Source organism: Heptranchias perlo, chromosome 8 (assembly GCF_035084215.1).
Source record: "Heptranchias perlo isolate sHepPer1 chromosome 8, sHepPer1.hap1, whole genome shotgun sequence".
NCBI classification, from domain to species: domain Eukaryota; kingdom Metazoa; phylum Chordata; class Chondrichthyes; order Hexanchiformes; family Hexanchidae; genus Heptranchias; species Heptranchias perlo.
The window spans coordinates 21,949,094-21,969,886 of record NC_090332.1 but is presented as its reverse complement, the minus strand read 5'-3'; the positions used below and the strand labels follow the sequence as shown (position 1 = coordinate 21,969,886).

Sequence of the window (20,793 nt, the reverse complement as noted above, 5' to 3'; positions counted from 1 at the left end):
GTGTACATGAAAAAACATTTCCGGTTCTCCTTTCCTACAAATCTCTTCTGTTCACCGTGGGTCTATTCAGTAGTTAAGGAAGCTTGCATCGGTTGGCACACATCTGTGCTTCTAAAGCTTTATTTTCTTTATATATGATGTTTGAATTCTCATGAACATGAGACCTACCAATGCTGTGTATAGATAATTTTTGTTCGTTCCATTTTTAAAAATTCTTTTTGCAATTATAAGCAATATTCATTATCCATATTGGGCCATTGCCTGACATAGATCTTCATGTAAAAAAAAAGTACTCAATTCTTTTCTCCGTTTTAGAAGCTGCCAATCCAGAAAGTGTCGGAGAACTCCAATTACTAGTTGTAATTTCTTATTCTAGCAACACAAATAGAAATTTTTCTATTCAAATTGGTTGTCAGTTGGGCAACCTACACACCGGATTCAGTAGTCTAACTTGGTGGTTCATCATTTAAATCATCATATATGTACTATTTGATCTTCCACGGCATTACTTACGGAAAAAGCTTTTTAAAAATAAATCTGTCTCTCGCTTCAACTGTTACTGTTTGCCTCCACTCCATTAGTTTCTGTTTCATTCTTGGGATGTGAAATTGGTCAATGCCGATAGCACAAAATGGACCGTTTTACACCACGCCTAATTTTCTTTTCCATTGACTTTCTTCAAATTGCTCTATCACACCCTCTCTAGTGGTAGTGTCAAAAATAGAGTCTTCAGGTATGATTATGGGGGTCTATAAATATGGCCCTGGAGTATTAATGAGTGCACACATAACTCCTGAATCACAAAGGAGTGTGTGACACAGTTGTGCCAAAAGGTGGGATCTGACCTCCAGCCAAACTCTGCCATAGGCATGGCACTGCCTGTAGCTGTCAAGATCAACTCAGCCCTGAACATTTACACTTCAGGCTCTTTCAACAAGGGACTTTGGTCAATTTCAAGTGCATAGATGTGTCAAGCAGATGACTGATGCCTGCTTGCCAAAGTAAGCAATTGTGTGTAACATTCCTAATGGATACCTGGCATCAACGTGAGGGGGAATTGTACTTTTTCCAAATGGTAGAATGCCCAAAGTTCAGGGTATCATTGATCCGATTATATGGCCCTATGTTCTCCTGCACTTAATAACTGTGCATTCATGAACCACAAGGGCTGCCACTCCATCGAAATACAGCTCTTCTGTGACCACCAGCAAAACATCATGCAGGCAATGCAGCATGCTCCCATTATTTGACCCACAAAGAAAACTGGGGATTGGGTCTGAGGAGACCAAGGATACCCACTTGAGACCTGACTCATAACAGCTGCTGTGTACAGATGTAATGAGATGCATGCAACTACCAGAATCATGGTACAACTCACCATCGACATGTTGAAACAATACTTCCAACGACAATACAGATCAGTGGGTGTCGTACAATACAGCCTAGCCAAAGTCTCCAGGATTATCGTAGTGTTCTGCATATACAGTTTTGCTGCATTGTGTGGCATAAATTTGGAGCACCCAGAGGAAAATAACAACAAATGCATCTAGGATGAGCAGGTGGAACCAGAAAGTACTGCTCCCTAAGCTTCTTAGCAGGCTGCTAGAGCCATACAACAGACTCTCAGACGAGATCTTCACCTAAGTACTTCATCCATCCAAAGCATTAATATTTCTTGACATTTCTCCATGCTATGGCTAAATAAACCTTCATGTTTCATAATAGATACAGCACAGGAGGAAGCCATTCGGTCCATCGTGCCTGTGCCAGCACTTTGAAAGAGCTATCCATTTAGTCCCATTCCCCTGCTCTTTCCCCATAGCCCTGTAAATTTTTTCCCTTCAAGTATTTATCCAATTCCCTTTTAAAAGTTACTATTGAATGTGCTTCCACCACCCTTTCAGGCTGTGCATTCCAGATCTCGCTGCCTAAAAAAATGTTTCCTCATGTCGCCTCTGGCTCTTTTGCCGATCACCTTAAATCTGTGTCCTCTGGTTACCAACCCTTCTGCCACTGAAAACAGTTTCTCCTGATTTACTCTGTTAAAACCGTTCATGATCTATCAAATCTCCCCTTATCCGTCTCTGTTCTGAGGAGAACAACCTCAGCTTCTCCAGTCTCTCCACATAACTGAAGTTCCTCATCCCTGGCACCATTCTAGAAAATCTCTTCTGTACCCTCTCTAAGGCCTTGACATCCTTCCTACGGTGTGGTGCCCAGAATTGAACACACTACTTCAGTTGAGGCCTAACCAGTGTTTTATAAAGGTTTAGCATAACTTCCTTGCTTTTGTATTCTACGCCTCTATTAATAAAGCTCTGGATCCCATATGCTTTTTTAACAGCCTTCTCAACTTGTCCTGCCACCTTCAAAGATTTGTGTATGTGCACCCCCAGGTCCCTCTGTTCCTGCACCCCCTTTAAAATTGTACCATTTAGTTTATATTGCCTCTTCTCATTCATTCTACCAAAATGCATCACTTCACACTTCTCTGGATTAAATTTCATCTGCCATGTGTCTGTCCATTTCACCAGTCTGTCTATGTCCTCCTGAAGTCTGTTACTATCCTACATTGTTTACTGCATTTTCGAGTTTCGTGTCATCTGCAAACTTTGAAATTATTCCCTGTACCCAAGTTCGGGTCATTATTATGTGTAAAAAAGAGCAGCAGCATGTATGTAGCCTTCACCATTGCACAGAAGGGAGTAGTGGGCTGCTCCACACTAGCCCCATTAGTTGTAAGTGGATTGGCGTCATCTCCAATAACTGTATAAATGATCTGCATTCAGAAAGAATCTTTTCTTTTACATGTAGGCCCATAAGGTCTGGATGCTTGGGCTTATTTGCTGAGGACTCAAGCAAGCTGGCTCATGGGATAGCAGATTCGCACTCTTCTGCCACCATTGCATGCTCTTGTTTACATGGTGCGTCACCTGGCACATCCTCCTGTAACTTATCGTGGAACTCTACTGAGGTGGATGTACCTGAGATGGTGCTTTTGTAAGAATAAGTAGGAGACGCTGGATGTTGAGTTGCTGGGCATTTCCGGGCTACTGGGGCCTGTAGCAACTTCCTGAGCTCATCCAGAAAAATAGAAGCACATATTTTAGAATAGATACAATCAAGCCAAAAAAAATCATAGGCCCACCTACTCTGCCTTGTTTCCTTCCTAGAAGTTATAACTCATGATTTTTCTTCAAGAAACGTGTTCAGTTTAATATTGAAGAGATTGACCAGGTACTATCTTCGTAAGACATTCCACAATGACCACCCTCTTGGTGAAGTAATGCTTTATTTTATCCTGCCTGAAGCCACGCTTTACCTGCGTCCTCTTGCTCTGCTTTCCTGAGCCTTATTAAGTTGAATACCTCAATGATATTCTTTCCCCCCCCCCCCCACACCCCGCATCTTATCTCCAACGAGAACAATCCTAATTCTGTGAGCCTGTCCTTAAATATTTTATATTCAAATCCCCAATTATTCTAGTAGCACTTCTTTGCAACTTTTCTAGTTCTTAGGCCTTCCTGTGATAACGATTCCAAAACTGCACACATTACAACAGATACTGCTCCTTAGGTCTCTGCTTCTTTGCTACTGCCTGTTAAGTTGGGTTTGTTCTGCTATCAAAGAATTAGATGTGACATTCCAGTTATCTGAAGCACGTACATTGACAACCAAGTGCCATGTTGCAGCTATAATGAATGTGCTTGCCTGTACATGCAATTTGCAGCAATGAGATTAAAGGAGTGTGTTAGGGTGATTCTTCATAAGGAAGTGAGTAAAGCAAGAGGAACAGGTACTAGTAGCTGATTCAAGTGTTCCCTGCAGCTTAATGTGTAAGGGGGAGGGGGTAAAGACTATGATATGCCATGTATACTTTACATACTAATTTCATACAAGGTGACAGTACTATCTTGGCCATGCTGGTAAGGTCTTTGAACTTTTTCCAACTCACATCCGGGCCTCTAGGTATCGCTTTACACATTTATATATTCTGGCACCACCTGCCATGCATTTTGATACCCTGCTGGTCAGTTTATGCCTGGGATACTAAAGATGGCCACTCTCCTTTGTCTCACTTGCTGCAGTAATACTTCTACTGAAGTATCATTGAATTATGGGGCAGGTATTGTATCTCCATCTCTTTCCTCCATCGATAAATGTAGGATTAGATGTGACGTTCCAGTTATCTGAAGCACGTACATTGACAACCAAGTGCCATGTTGCAGCTATAATGAATGTGCTTGCCTGTACATGCAATTTGCAGCAATGAGATTAAAGCAGTGTGTTAGGGTGATTCCTCATAAGGAAGTGAGTAAAGCAAGAGAAACAGGTGTACTAGTAGCTGATTCAAGTGTTCCCTGCTGCTTAATGTGTAGGGGGGAGGAGATAGTTGAGCAATTTTCCTTGAATAAAACACTTTCCCTTTTAAGATGCTGCTATAGGACTTCAGATCTTCCAGCAGCACAGACAATCCTTTTCTACAGACAGTGAGCTCCCAATGGCTGCTGTTGTATATGCCAGGCACTCATGGGCAACATTATAATAGGGCTGTCCCTGGAAGTTTCAGTTGGGTCAGTACACAATGCAGTGGGTAAAAAACCCCACCTCATCTGCCTCCTGCCCTGTCTTCACTCAGACCATAAAAGCCCTGCTGTGGTATTAAATTCTAGGCCAATACTTACTGTTCGTAGCTACTTATTGAGAGAGAGTATATGTTATAGCAATCTATAACACAGTAGTTTATCAGATTTTCAAATTTATTAAATTTAATTTTTAAAAAATTTAAATGAGATACCAGGTTTCTTTAGAAAATGGTCTGTGAATTATGTAATATAGTTTTATTAACTAAACAATTCCATAGCACTCCTGTTCAGTGTAAATTTGTGAGAGAGTTTTCTGCACATTACCATAGCATGTTTGAGTTTTGTGTTTGGGGGTAAAATATAAAGTAAATAGTGCTGGGAACCCTGTCTATCCTAGGTTTCGGCAGATCTACAGCTGGTGGCTGATTAGAAGAGCCGACATTCCCAGTGATATTCTTTGATGTAGATACTGGCCTGCCGTTCTCATTAACCAGAATTTGAGATCCTATGCTTGAGCTAATCTTTCACTTCATCTGAATAAACTTTGTTGCTCAGAGTTATTTTATATTTCTTGGACTCTTAGATTCAGCTTGTTCAAGCTTGGTTGTAATCTATTAATTCTCTATATTTTGCTCATTCAAAGAAACTTTGTAAGTACAAGAGTTATAGAGGCCTATTAGCATAATTTGAGTTTCTAACAATTGCAAGTCATAACAAAAAATATTATTGTAAAAGAAACTATAACAGTGAACATATTCAGGATCTCCATCAAATTTCTATCATCTCTTCCATTCTCAGAAGTGTTGCTTGGATAGGGACACTCAAGGTGGGAAGAAATGTAAACTTGGGCAGGAAGCAAGGCAATTTTTAATTTAAAAGAAAATCCACAAGATCAAATATACAAATTGAGAAAAATTGCAGATTTGAATAATGTTTCCGGTGTAATTACAGCAAGCTTTCTATAAATAAAGCTAATAGTTTATGACTTATACACACTGGGTAAAAGTTGTTCATCAACTGTCCTCTAATACTGTACATGCTGTATCTGTTTCTGCCAGTGGGTACTGCAGGTCAGATATGATGTTGCCTATCATAGCAGAAGTAGATCATTAGAGTAGCACAACCTTTGTCGGTGGTGAATGAGATCGTAGTAATTTGTGTAGGATGTACATTATTTACACAAATTATGCGCAATTCAGCCTCTTGCATGACACATAAGTGATGTATGTAATCATTCCCAGGGTTTTAAATGGTGTTTCATTTCATTGTAATAGATGAGTTGGCACTGAGTTTAAAACCTGTGATCATTTTAGTGAAAAATACAACTTATTTAGATGATTAGCAACCTTATTTTGTGCTGTGGTTATGATTATCCTTGTGTTTCTGACATAAAGAAAGCGCTACCTGACTGAAAAAGGCCAGGAATTTACTGAGATCACAGCATGCTGAGAAAAGTCCTGATACTGAAAGGAGCTGGAGTCTTAAGCACTGGGCGAAAATGACAGAAACTGAATGATTTACGACAAGGAATTAAATAATTGAAGCTGGTAGAAATTATTTGTGGAGCCTGAAGCTGACTGGTTCTATAAGGGGCCAATCTCTTATGGATGATTTTTTTAAAAGCATGAATTGTGGTATCTATCAGAAAGTTTGCCTCGTTTATGTCTATAATTTCTAAAGTAGCAAAAGCTTGCTCCTTCAAAATAGTTTAACTTTTGACCTGTTCTAATTTAATTTTCAACTTTATATTGGTACCTACCAATGGCAAGTTTTCAACCCCCGCCCCCAATGCGCATCATTTATTTTCAAGGGAACTAATATTGAACACATTAGCACCTGATTGAGCAAATAGTATTTGGAGCCATTTTAAGTCACACTTAGATGCTAGAAGTCTAAAAATTGATGTAATCTCAACACAAATATTTTGATACATTTTAACACATCAAGCCAGGAAGCAGTGCTGCTGAGAGAATTATTTTGTCTGTACTGCAGGCAGCTGATCAGGCCTGGGATAACTCATCTAAGCACTCCAAGAATGAAAGCAAAAAGTACTGTCTTTTCTAAGAACTAGTACATTTCTACCTTTTAAAGTGTGTGTGTGTGTGTGTGTGTGTGGAAAAACTAACTCGGACCAAAATATTTTTCTCCCAAATCTGTAGCATATTTAACTTAATTTCTCCTTTCCAGACATGTTGCAGGACTCAATGCTAGTAGAGCAAAAAGTATAATTGAATGGCGTGAGAAGAATGGACCATTCATCAGCAGAGAACAGCTGACTGAAGTCAAAGGCTTGGGTCCAAAAACCTTTCAACAATGTGCTGGTTTCATCCGAATTAACCCAGAAAACATTAAGAACTTTTGCAAGTAAATAAATTTCTTCTAATTTGTTTTTCTTTAATGTAAAGAAAACCAAAATAATGATCTCCAAACAGTCCTATAACTTCTCAAAATGAGGCATTTTACAATTGAATGATGCAGAAGTGTTCCAATTCAATTAAATTGATTTGTGACAGAGGTGCAATAGGAATGTATCAGAAAATAAACACTGTAATTGACCTAGTTTTAAAATGTTGATTACAAAACAAATTTTTGAAGTGGATACACTGTGCAATATTGGGGCCATTGTGTGGCAGTGAGCCATGGTTTGCTGGTATATGTCATCTTACACTATTTCCATTTTGGTTTCAACAGCAATCAGCAGCAGTCTGATAGCACTGCGGGAGGTCAGCAGGCAACGGGAGCAGGCAGCAGTTTCAAGGCAGGTGCTGGAGGGGGCACAGTTGGGAAATCCAGCAAAAAGAAGAGCAAAACACAGTGTGCTTCCGCGCAGCCAAATCCTTTAGATCAGACATGTATCCATCCTGAATCATATAACACAGCGATGAGGTAAGGGCATAAGCAGAAAGTGTGAACTACCCCAGTAATTTGGATTTCATTTATTTCTGTCATAAGGACCAGCTGAAATATTTCTCCGTTCATATTGCCAAGTTTGTGTGAGGCCTTAAGTTAATTGCCATTCTTGTGTGTGCCAAAGTAATAAATAGAAAAATTGCCAGCTAATTATATATATATTTTGTACAAAGGTTTTATATATATATTATATAATATATATATTGCAAGCATAATACAGGTGTTTTTGTTCAAGCACAAAATTCAAAGTGCCAATTTTTTTTAAAATAGCTAATCTTGTTAAATTTCTGTAGTTGAAAATAACTAATTACACTATTTGTGTAGTAGGTTGTACTTTCCAAATTATACCAGAATTTATAACTTAAGCAACCCCATCTTTTCCCCCCTACCCCATAATATTTAAAATATTATCTAAAACGTTCAGTTGTTTTCTGCAAATGATAACAATGAAGAGCATAACATAACAGAACAAGAGAAATTAGGCCCATATGTTTTTTGCGTATTCATGGAGTCAGGGAATGGTACAAGACCAAAGCATCTGGCAGGTGCTGGTATAAAAGTAATCATCTCCATTGGCGGTGAAATCAAACACTAAAAACTCTGAGATTGGAGGCTGACTTGTAGCAACACTCCTTATAAAAGCACCCTTGCATGTGTGCATCATAACCTAGCAGTTGACACGGTTTTATCTGGACTTAATCGTGTCTTATTTTTTAAGCGTGAAATTTGGATAAACTAAGGCCACCACCAAGGCAGGACAGAGAGTGCTAAATGGGTGTCAGCTGATTGGGTTAAGCTCTGGTAGGATTTTTTTTCAGAATATCAACACTGTCTCAGGAATGGGGCCTTTGACTCCATCTCAGACACCTGGTGAATGTATCGGGAATCCAGGTGCTATACATCTGTTACTTTCTCCGCGATATAGCCATTTAACCATATAATGAGATAAACAAAGGCAATGTCCTCTGGCTGACCAACTGACTAAGACAGAATAGATGGAGTGACTCAACAACCTCGACCATTGTTTTCTCTGAAATAGCATTATATTCTCAGTCTCTGCCTTTGAATACTAAATACTGAATCAGTTCTAAATTTTTGATTGACAAGAGGGTGGTTTCCTCTATGCATAGCAGAATTGTAAGCTTGTTCTTTATAAACTGGTTTACGATTTTATTACATAGCATACAGAGGGATCCTTTCCCCAAGGGGTTTGGGTTAGCCGATGTGGGTTTTCTTACCAAGGGAGTTCCTTTGAACCAGTTTTTTTGAAACCTTACTAAAATGCCCTGAAGTTACCAAGTTGTAACAGCCCTGCTAGGAGCATGCAACAGATGTGTGTGTTTAAGTGGAGTGGCATAATCTTTAACATTCTGTTTGTTAGTTCTGGATTTTTAGTTACACATATATGCATTGCAGAGATGGCTTAGGTAATGTAAAGTTAGTTTAGTCTGATGCTGTTAGCGCATGATGGAAAGGTGGGGGGACAAATTCATTGATTTTTGCATTTTTTATAGAAGAAGATGTACATAGATATCATTGCTTCCTTTAATCCCAATGGCATTACTGCATGCAAGAGCAGTTGTTGAGATAAAGCTTTAGCTGTAATGGTTTTCAGAGATGACTTACTTAATTGTAACAAAAAATAACAGACCTGTTATGCAGGGAGTTCACAAACAGGGAGCTTGTGAAATGATGTCTATGACATAAACTGTTGTTAGCAGTTGGATAGTCATTTTCAAAATATATTTGATATAGATGTAATTACACCACTATTCAGTGGGATTTGGTGGACTGCCAGATCAGTTGATCCATTGGTCAGAACAGGAAGCACTGTGTTTACTGGTATTATAACGTCTCCTCCAAGCCTCTTTGTATTTCTATTCTTCAGGGAGCAGCAATAGAAAAGTCAGTAGCTGAAAACAATTACAGCGAGTAATTTTCTGTTGTGATGCTTTTTCAATTTTCAGTTGCATTAAGATGAGGAGTGAACTTGTAGCCCCACAAAATTTGTCTCAGGTTTATTTTTGGGCAGCATTTCCAAAATATGAATTTGGTGGTAAGATTGAAAGGCTTTCTGTCAAATACATAGATACTTGAATGACAATATTTATTCAATTGCAGCACAATACGAATTGCATCCTTGAACTAAAGCTGTTTGAGGTGAGCAGCAGAGTCCACAACAAAAACAACTTGCATTTATAAAGCGACTTTCATGTAACACAACATTCCAAAGATACTTGGCGGTGATAATGGTAGACTCTGAGCAGGGAGTGGGTGAGAAGTGGGCGGGGGGTGGGGGGGTGGGGGGGTGGTGGCGACTAAAGGCAGGAACAAAGAGGTGAGTTTTGAGGAAGTTTTTGAAATTTGGGAGAGATATTTTGAAGTGAAAAGGATTCATAGAATCATAGAAGTTTACAACATGGAAACAGGCCCTTCAGCCCAACATGTCCATGTCGCCCAGTTTATACCACTAAGCTAGTCCCAATTGCCTGCACTTGGCCCATATCCCTCTATACCCATCTTACCCATGTAACTGTCCAAATGCTTTTTAAAAGACAAAATTGGACCCGCCTCTACTACTGCCTCTGGCAGCTCGTTCCAGACACTCACCACCCTTTGAGTGAAAAAATTGCCCCTCTGGACCCTTTTGTATCTCTCCCTTCTCACCTTAAATCTATGCCCCGTCGTTAAAGACTCCCCTACCTTTGGGAAAAGATTTTGACTATCTACCTTATCTATGCCCCTCATTATTTTATAGACTTCTATAAGATCACCCCTAAACCTCCTACTCTCCAGGGAAAAAAGTCTCAGTCTATCCAACCTCTCCCTATAAGTCAAACCATCAAGTCCCGGTAGCATCCTAGTAAATCTTTTCTGCACTCTTTCTAGTTTAATAATATCCTTTCTATAATAGGGAGACCAGAACTGTACACAGTATTCCAAGTGTGGCCTTACTAATGTCTTGTACAACTTCATCAAGACATCCCAACTCCTGTATTCAATGTTCTGACCAATGAAACCAAGCATGCTGAATGCCTTCTTCACCACCCTATCCACCTGTGACTCCACTTTCAAGGAGCTATGAACCTATACTCCTAGATCTCTTTGTTCTATAACTCTCCCCAACGCCCTACCATTAACGGAGTAGGTCCTGGCCCGATTCGATCTACCAAAATGCATCACCTCACATTTATCTAAATTAAACTCCATCTGCCATTCATCGGCCCACTGGCCCAATTTATCAAGATCCCGTTGCAATCCTAGATAACCTTCTTCACTGTCCACAATGCCACCAATCTTGGTGTCATCTGCAAACTTACTAACCATGCCTCCTAAATTCTCATCCAAATCATTAATATAAATAACAAATAACAGCGGACCCAGCACCGATCCCTGAGGCACACCGCTGGTCACAGGCCTCCAGTTTGAAAAACAACCCTCTACAACCACCCTCTGTCTTCTGTCGTCAATCCAATTTTGTATCCAATTGGCTACCTCACCTTGGATCCCGTGAGATTTAACCTTATGTAACAACCTACCATGCGGTACCTTGTCAAAGGCTTTGCGAAAGTCCATGTCGACCACGTCTACTGCACAGCCCTCATCTATCTTCTTGGTTACCCCTTCAAAAAACTCAATCAAATTCGTGAGACATGATTTTCCTCTCACAAAACCATGCTGACTGTTCCTAATCAGTCCCTGCCTCTCCAAATGCCTGTAGATCTAGTCTCTCAGAATACCCTCTAACAACTTACCCACTACAGATGTCAGGCTCACCGGTCTGTAGTTCCCAGGCTTTTCCCTGCCGCCCTTCTTAAACAAAGGCACAACATTTGCTACCCTCCAATCTTCAGGCATCTCACCTGTAGCTGTCGATGATTCAAATATCTCTGCTAGGGGACCCGCAATTTCCTCCCTAACCTCCCATAACGTCCTGGGATACATTTCATCAGGTCCCGGAGATTTATCTACCTTGATGCGCGTTAAGACTTCCAGCACCTCCCTCTCTGTAATATGTACACTCCTCAAGACATCACTATTTATTTCCCCAAGTTCCCTAACATCCATGCCTTTCTCAACCGTAAATACCGATGTGAAATATTCATTTAGGATCTCACCCGTCACTTGTGGTTCCGCACATAGATGACCTTGTTGATCCTTAAGAGGCCCTACTCTCTCCCTAGTTACTCTTTTGCCCTTTATGTATTTGTAGAAGCTCTTTGGATTCTCCTTTGCCTTATCTGCCAAAGCAATCTCATGTCCCCTTTTTGCCCTCCTGATTTCTCTCTTAACTCTACTCCGGCAATCTCTATATTCTTCAAGGGATCCACTTGATCCCAGCTGTCTATGCATGTCATATGCCTCCTTCTTCTTTTTGACTAGGGCCGCAATCTCCCGAGTCATCCAAGGTTCCCTACTTCTACCAGCCTTGCCCTTCACTTTATAAGGAATGTGCTCACCCTGAACCCAGGTTAACACACTTTTGAAAGCCTCCCACTTACCAGACGTCCCTTTGCCTGCCAACAGACTCTCCCAATCAACTTCTGAAAGTTCCTGTCTAATACCATCAAAATTGGCCTTTCCCCAATTTAGAATTTTAACTTTTGGGCCAGACCTATCATTCTCCATAGCTATCTTAAAACTAATGGAATTATGATCATTGGTCCCAAAGTGATCCCTCACTAACACTTCTGTCACCTGCCCTTCCTTATTTCCCAAGAGGAGGTCAAGTTTTGCCCCCTCTCTAGTCGGGCCATCCACATACTGAATGAGAAATTCCTCCTGAATACACTCAACAAATTTCTCTCCATCCAAGCCCCTAATGCTATGGCTGTCCCAGTCAATGTTGGGAAAGTTAAAATCCCCTACTATTACCACCCTATTTTTCTTGCAGCTATCTGTAATCTCCTTACATATTTGCTCCTCAATTTCCCGTTGACTATTTGGGGGTCTGTAGTACAATCCTATCAAAGTGATCTCTCCCTTATTTTTCAGTTCTACCCATATAGACTCAGTGGGCGAACCCTCGGATATATCCCCTCTCACTACTGCCGTGATGTTCTCCCTAATCAAGAACGCAACTCCCCCTCCTCTCTTACCTCCTGCTCTATCTTTCCTATAGCATCTGTACCCTGGAACATTGAGCTGCCAGTCCTGCCCCTCCCTTAGCCATGTTTCAGTAATAGCTATAACATCCCAGTCCCATGTACCCATCCATGCCCTGAGTTCATCTGCCTTGCCCATCAGACTTCTTGCATTTAAATAAATGCAGTTTAATCTAGACTTCCCTTGGTCTTTGCCCTGCTTTCTCAGACCATCTGTCCGGTCATGTTTTGTACACTCTCCCTTACTGCCTTTTGTTTCTGTCACCACTTTACTTCCCACTGACTTCCTGCATCGGTTCCCATCCCCCTGCCACATTAGTTTAAACCCTCCCCAACAGCACTGGCAAACACTCCCCCTAGGACATTGGTTCCAGTCCTGCCCAGATGCAGCTCCTCGACACCAGTTCTTCTGCTACCCACTGTTCAGTGGAGGTGACTGAGTCGACTTCTCCCAGAATGCCCCTCTGTCTCCTCTGCTGGATTAGGAAGGGAATATTAGAGTACAGGGATGTGGAGGCGATGGTGTGTGGATGTCACACCATGCTGGAACGGGAGAGGCTCCTTTTTCATAAGGTGGAACAAGGGAACTGAGGATTTTGAAGATGAGGAATTTAAAGTTGATGTACTAAGGGAACAGGAAGGCAGTGGAGATTGGCAAGGACAGAAATGATGGGTATTTGGAATTTTCTACAGGACAAGACACTGGCCACAAATTTAGATTACCTTGTGTAAAGTGGAGCTAGGAAAACTAACAAGGGTATTGGAGATATCGAGGCTTTCGATGATGGTGCGGATGAGGCTTTCATTGGCATAGAGGTGGACGTGGATGGGGTCATGTTTCAGAGGTGGAAGTAAGGAATCTTGATGGTCTAGATGTAGAGTTTCAAGTTTAGCTCAAGGTCCATCAAGAGACCGAGTATGCATACCTGTTGGTTCAGTTTGAGCAAGCAAATGAAAAGGAGGTGGAATTTGAGGTATGAAGTATCTAGTGAGAGCTGAACAGGATTATCTCAATGTTGCCAATGTTAAACTTAAGAAAGTTCCAGCTTATCCAGGACTTGACATCATTTAGACAGCGCAGGGTGGTTGTGGAATGAAGGCAGAGTTGGGTGTCAACTTATAATATATAAAAGCTGCCCTCGTGACTGTGACTGATCTTGGTGAGCGTCAGCATACAGATGAGAAATAGGAGGGGACAGAGGATAGACCCGTTAGACATACCAGAGGATACCATGTGGGCACAGGAGCAGAGGAACCTGGAGGAGATGAGCTGACTGCGCTGGAACAGGTAAGAATGGAACGAGGAAAATTGCTGCCTTGGTGGTCAGTTATGAAGATTAGGAGGATGGAATGATCAAGCATGTCAAAGGCAATGGAGAGGTCAATGAGGATGAGTGGAATATCTCACTGCAGTCGCAGTTACTCAGGATGTTGTTAGGTTTGACCAGCGCAGCCTTGGTGTTACTAGCAGGACAGTTTTAAAATGGATTTGAACAGGGAGTGGTGGGAAAGGTGGGTACAGAGTTCAGTGGCAGTGACCTGTTGGAAGATTTACGGTGAAAGGGAATTAAATGAAATGAAATGTGAAATTGTTGTTCTGAAGTCTAATACTAACTTCATCGCTTCAGTTGTCTTTGATCAAATTAAGTATTCAGTGTATGTTTTTTATTTGCTGAATATTAATTGCATCTTCAATTTTTAGAAATTAATCCAACGTACATATCAAAACAGGGTCTTTCTGTTTCCGCACTTTAAATATCCAGTTTTCTTTGTAACGTCAAAATGTGTGTGATATGTACTCTTTCGTATTAAATGACATTCAGGAACTTACTGATGATGAATATTATAAAAGAGAAAAAATGCAAAACCACAGAATGTTTCTTCATTTGGGTTGTCCTCTGAATAATTGTCAAATCAGAACCTTATTTTTAGGGCTTCATTAATGCTGCAGATGTACTGTTGTGTGACTGACTGCCCAGAAATACCCCGATCTAGTTAAACATAATAACACGGACATTGCAACAGAATTCTTCCTCTCTGCCTTTGCATAGTAGCTTTACAAAAATGATCTGTTCCTACAAAGCACAATCGAGATGTGCAAGAGACATGTCTATTGCAAATGTTTCCCATGTTAGGGGATATGATTGTAATAGGATGCCAGAATGGAAATACTGCTTGCACAAGTAGGCAACCAGGTAGCAGTACTAATGGAGCTTTCCTACAAAGCAGATACTCAAAGCCAATTTGTACTAGTCAACTCTTGTTTTATTTAGAATTGCATAGAATGTACAGCACAGAAACTGGCCATTAGGCCCAACAGATCCATGCCAGTTTTTATGCTCCACACGAGCCTCCTCGTACCCTACTTCATCTAACCCTATTAGCATATCCTTCTATTCCTTTCTACCTCATGTGTTTATGTAGCTTCCCCTGAAATGCAACTATGCTAGTCACCTCAACAACTCCTTGTGGTAGCGAGTTCCACATTCTAACCACTCTCTGGGTGAAGAAGTTTCTCCTGAATTCCCTATTAGATTTATTTGTGACTATCTTATATTTATGGCCCCTAATTCTGGTCTCTCCTGCAAGTGGAAGCATCTTCTCTACCTCTATCCTATCAAACCCTTTCATAATCTTAAAGACCTCTATTAGATCACCCCTTAGTCTTCTCTTTTCTAGAGAAAAGAGCCCCAGCCTGCTCAATCTTTCCTGATAGGTATAACCTCTCAGTTCTGATATCATCCTCGTAAATCTTTTTTACACCTTCTCCAGTGCCTCTATATCCTTTTTATAATATGGAGACCAGAACTGTTCACAGTACTCCAAGTGTGGTCTAACCAAGGTTCTGTACAAGTTTAACATAATTTCTCTGATTTTTAATTCTATTCGTCTAGAAATGAATCCCAGTGCATGGTTTGCTTTGTTTAACGACCTTGCTATCCGCGTTGCTACTTTTAGTGATTTGTGTATCTATACCCCCGTGTACCTCTGCTCCTCTACCCCATTTAGACTCTCACTATCCAAGCAGTATGTGGCCCTCTTATTCTTCCTACCAAAATGTTATACCTCACATTTACCTACATTGGAATTCATTTGCCAATTACACAGCCATTCTGCAAGTTTATTAATGTCTTCCTGTATTTTGTCGCAGTCCTCCTCGGTATTAACAATACCCCCCAATTTGGTGTCGTCTGTAAATTTTGAAATTGTACTTCGATTCCTGAGTCCAAATCATTTATGTAAATGGTGAACAACAGTGGTCCCAGCATCAATCCTTGTGGAACACCACTTTCCACCTTTTGCCAGTCTGAGTAATTACCTTTAACCCCTACTCTCTTTTCTGTTTGTAGCCATCTATTCTGCTACCTGTCACCTGACTCCACATGTTCTGACCTTAGTCATGAGTCTACCATGCGGTACTTTATCGAAGGTCTTTTGAAAATCCAAATATATTAAATGTACTGCCTTATCCTTGTCTACACTTTCTGTTACTTCTTCAAAGAATTCAATAAGGTTGGTCAAGCATAACCTTCCCTTTTGGAATCTGTGCAGACTATTCTTTATTATATTTTTGGTTTCTAGATATTTGTCTATTACATCTTTGAGTAAGGATTCCATTATCTTTCCTACCACTGACGTTAAGCTAATTGGCCTGTAGTTCCCTGGACTGGTTCCATCCCCCTTTTTAAATGTAGGAATCACGTTAGCTGTCACAGTCCTCTGGCACTATTCCCTTTTCTAATGAATTTTTCTACATATGAAATAGTGTCTCTACTATCTCTTCCCTAACTTTTATTATGTGTGGATGCAATCCATCCGGGTCAGGGGTTTTATACTCTCTAAGTTTGATTAGTTTTTCAATTATCTACTCCCTTTCTATCTTAAATGTCTTTATATCTTTTTTGATCTCTTCTCCTAATGTCATGCCCAGCATGTTAGTCTCTCTGGGAAATACTGAGACAAAGTAATTACTTAATATTTCTGCCATTTTGCTGTCATTACCTGTGAGTTTATCGTGTATATCCCTTAGTAGCCCTATCCTGATTTTTCTTTTGTTATTTAGCTGTCTGTAGAATATGTTACTATTTCTTTTTATATTCCTTGATAATATAATTTTGTAGTTTCTCTTTGCCTTCCTAATTGTTTTTTAACTTTTTTCCTAACCTTTTCGTATTCCCTTTTGTCATCCTCTCCTTTGTTGTCTGTGTACTTAGTGTGTGCCTTTTTCTTTAATTTCAGTTTTGCCCTTATTTCATTATTCATGGTGTATTATTACTGGCTAGTTTGTTCTTGCATTTTAGTGGGATATATTTCTCCTGGACACCCTTGATCACCATTTTAAATGTTTCCCATTGGTGTTCTATTTCTTTGTTTATCAGTAATTTTTCCAGTTTATTTTCCCTAGTGTTAATTGTATCCAGGTGATTTGTATCAATTAGTGTAAATTATATTCAGGTGGTGGGTATCAATTGGAGACTCTCTTGTATCCATTTATGGGAGGGAGCATATCTAGGGGATGCACGATGTGTAAAGGTGATCTCTGTGAATAAAGGCTTGGAAGCAACTGAAGACTAGGCTCTAGTGTTCCACCACCTGGCTGTCTGACATTTTACACCTAGTTCCATTCTTATCCCCTGAAAATCAGCTTTTTTCCAATTTATTACTTTGGCCTTTGTCTTACTTACGTCTTTCTCAATTTTTATCTTATTATGTTGTGTTGTGGTAGGTATGTAAATATTCTTATTGTCTTCATTTGAATGGTCATATTCAAGCAACAATACCATGAAGGATTATTCTGTAGGAAGGAGAAATAGCATGCAAATATTTGACATCAGGTTTCTTTTATGGACAATTTTGGATTGAAACAGAATGTTGAGGTTCAGCCATGGCAGCTTCTGTCTACCTGAACTCTTTGGAGACATGCGAGGCAGACTAGAGTTTGCAGTTTTGTTCTAACAATGCATCATCAGGCAATTCATTATAAACATCCTCCTCCCTTACCCCAACTCTATTCCCAATAGCCTCTAGTTAGACAGGGACATTCTAAATCAGGTCCTTGCACCTCCACTATTTGTGACATTCTAGTCTGCCTCTCTATGCTCAGGATCATATTTCTTGTTGATTTCACCAAGTCATTAAAAGTCTTGCTCAGGGAGTCAAATCAGTTGCCCTGTGGTTCCCTGGCATTTTTCTGTCAAGGATACCAGATTCTCCTTAGTTTCCTCAAAGCCTCCATCCGAGAGAGACTTTGGGAGCCCCTCCCTCTAAGACATCCACAAAAAGTCGGTGACGGACATTTTATGTCAGAAATTAAGTGTCAGCATTTATGAATGGACTATTGCATTTTGCACTTTATTTAAAGACCTTGGCAGATGTCATAAAAATGCCAGCCTAACCATGGAAACTTCATTTGTTTCTGATGCAGGTGATGTATTGTGCAGGTCAGTGCTAAAGGGCACACTGTATGATCACGGCCCAGCTGGGGTACGTTCTGTGTGCTTTTTACAAAATTCCAATTTGTGTATTAGCCCCTTATAGGTTAATGCTCTGGTTCGTTTGCCTGCTTTATTTTCTTTCTATGTGGGCACCTAGGGAGCATAAGATTGGTCGCTATTGTTACCATTTGACCCAAAGAGCATAGTTTTAATTCTCTTTTGTATGCTGTCCTATTAGAAAGGTTTTGTTCATTATGTCAGAGCATCCTATGGGAAGTCTGACTTGGCTGTGCAGATGTTAGATGTGCCTACTGGTGAGAATCTATACCCTGAGGGGTTGAACTTGTACCAGTAAATGGGGAAGGAGGGTGTGGGAGTCAATTCAGTATCATGTCATGCTGTTAAGATGCACCTTGAATTCTAGAATCCTGACGATTAGATTGGAGGCAACACATTATTCCACTGCTGAACTGCAACCATGGAAGGGTATTGGTGGCTGCAGTTCAGCCAAATTGGTGTGAGATTTGGCAGTTTGGCATAATAATATGGCATAGTGAACATTAACGGAAATGTAATGTAAGGAGTGAGACATTCTGTGAGGGAGCTAAATCAGTAAACATGCTTGTTAACCCGAAATGCTTGAGCAAGGTTGTTACTTCAGCTGTGTATTATTGCACCTCCCACTTAGTGTCGGTCTCAATTTCTCCTCCAATCAGGTGCTTTTGATGTTGGCATCAATGCCTGCTTAAATAGAAGTATTCAAAATGCAAAAATTGGGGAGGGCAATGAGAAGGCTGTTGAAGTTGATTATAATTCTTTTAAACTGATTTTTAATGGAGTCACTGGCTGTAAGACTTAGATTTAATATTCTCATTAGCACGTATCTTCAGATTTTGAGGTGTCAGGTGTACTGATATCTATTATTACTTAAACTGGATACAGAAGAGTCTGTCTCTGTGTTGTCAGGCTGCTTGTCCAACATCTAGTCTTGGATGAGCCTCAGTTTCTTCTGCTAAACATTGGTAAGATTTAAGCCATCATCTTAGGACCCTGCTACCCCACTCTGATCACTGCCTCAGGCTGAAGCAGACTATTCATAAGTTCAACCCTGAGCTGAACTTCCAACCCCATATCCTCACCATCATAAAGACCGCCTACTTCCACCTCCGAAATGTCACAAGCCTCCGCCCCGGCCTAAGTGCTAAAACCCTCATCCATGTCTTTCTCATCTCTAGACGACTATTCCAATGCTTTCCTAGCCAGCCTCGAATCCTCCATCCTTTGTAGACTTCAGCTCATCCAAAATTCTGCTGTCTGTACCCTATCCTGAACCAGGTCCTCCCCACCATCAGCCCTCTCACCCATCAACCCTCCCCTCGCTGACCTACATTGGCTTCGAGTCCCTCCAATGCCTCCAATTTAAAATTGTTATCCTCATGTTTAAATTCCTCATGGTGCCTCTCCTCCCTATCTCTAACCTCATTCAGCCCCATGTTCTGGAAATCCCTCCAAAAGCCTTTCTATCTGCCTCTCTTCCATTAATACCCTCCTTAAAACCCATCACTTTGACCAAGATTTTGCTCACTCCTAATATCCTCTTCCTTGACTCTGCATCCAATATTTTGATTGTGCCTCAGTGAAATGCTTTGGGGCATTTTTTTCTATGTTAAAGGCTATATAAATTCAAATTGTTGTTGTAAAATATAAGTCAAGAAGCTGTATGATTTCAGGGAATGAAAACCATTTAAAAGTAGATGTAGGATGATGGCAAATATGCTCCTAGTTTGGAAAGAATAGGAATTTTGTGGTAATGCGGTGCTTGTCATCTGATTTTATTTTATGAAAGTGCTCATTCAGTTTTGTTGTGTGATAGGCATTATTTCATACTTTGTAAAGAGTGCAGACATGTTTTAAAAATATTGCACATAGCATTTTAATATCCCTCACTTATTGGATGGTGCTTTATAGTTTTTCCTAGTTTAAACTTAATGCTGTTCAATTGGTTCACAAATATAGGGTGTATTATTTTGCATCCTAAATGCAACTTTTAAATCATAACACATAGCTCAAAGTGATTTAAAATGCAGAAATCCTATTGAGGATCCAGATGGTGTCTGAAATCCAATTTTTTTTTCAATAAATGAATTTTCTCTTTTACTTTTTTTTTTCACTGCTGTTTCTAGTGCATTTGTTTCATGTGGAAATATTAATTTTTTGTGTGTAGGCAATTTCCATTGGCATAAAAATGGGACTAAAAGCAATAAAGCCACAATGTAAAATGAATGGATTTTGAACAACTACCCTAAAGTGATTTTAGGGCAGTAATCTAATGCTGTTTGAAGATGAAAGAAGTGTTGAATGTTGAATGTTGTAGGACAAAGAGTCAGTGATTTTGATGACTTAGGACCTGAAGTTCTTTCAGGTCTTGTGACCGAATGTGTTTGTTTTTACCGAGTTATTTTTAACCACAGATTACAGGAATGCACACTAAGGTGACTGGAACTCTAGTTTAGTCAGCAATAAGTCTGATAAAGACTAACTATTGAAATTTTGTCGTAAATTTGTTGCAGCATATTTAACTACTGTTAATTTCAGAAAAATGGAGAAAATCAGTAAGAGACTTTTTCTCCCGTATATTCCTTATTGTGATGTGAACTTAAATTATGTCTTGGTCTTGGTCTGTTGCGCTATAAACACAGCTTCCCTATTATTGAAGCCGTGAATATCAAAATGTTAGCCTAGGTTAATTTAATGTTT

General features: G+C 40.1%; 1 protein-coding gene across 1 annotated transcript in view; it reads left to right on the top strand.

The window, feature by feature from the left end:
• Positions 1–20,793, top strand: part of srbd1 (S1 RNA binding domain 1) — a 241,463-nt gene that overhangs the window by 182,396 nt on the left and 38,274 nt on the right. The window contains exons 19-20 of the mRNA XM_067988785.1: positions 6,774–6,950; positions 7,278–7,472. Coding sequence (XP_067844886.1) covers positions 6,774–6,950; positions 7,278–7,472 — 372 coding nt within the window. The remainder of the gene's footprint in view (positions 1–6,773; positions 6,951–7,277; positions 7,473–20,793) is intronic.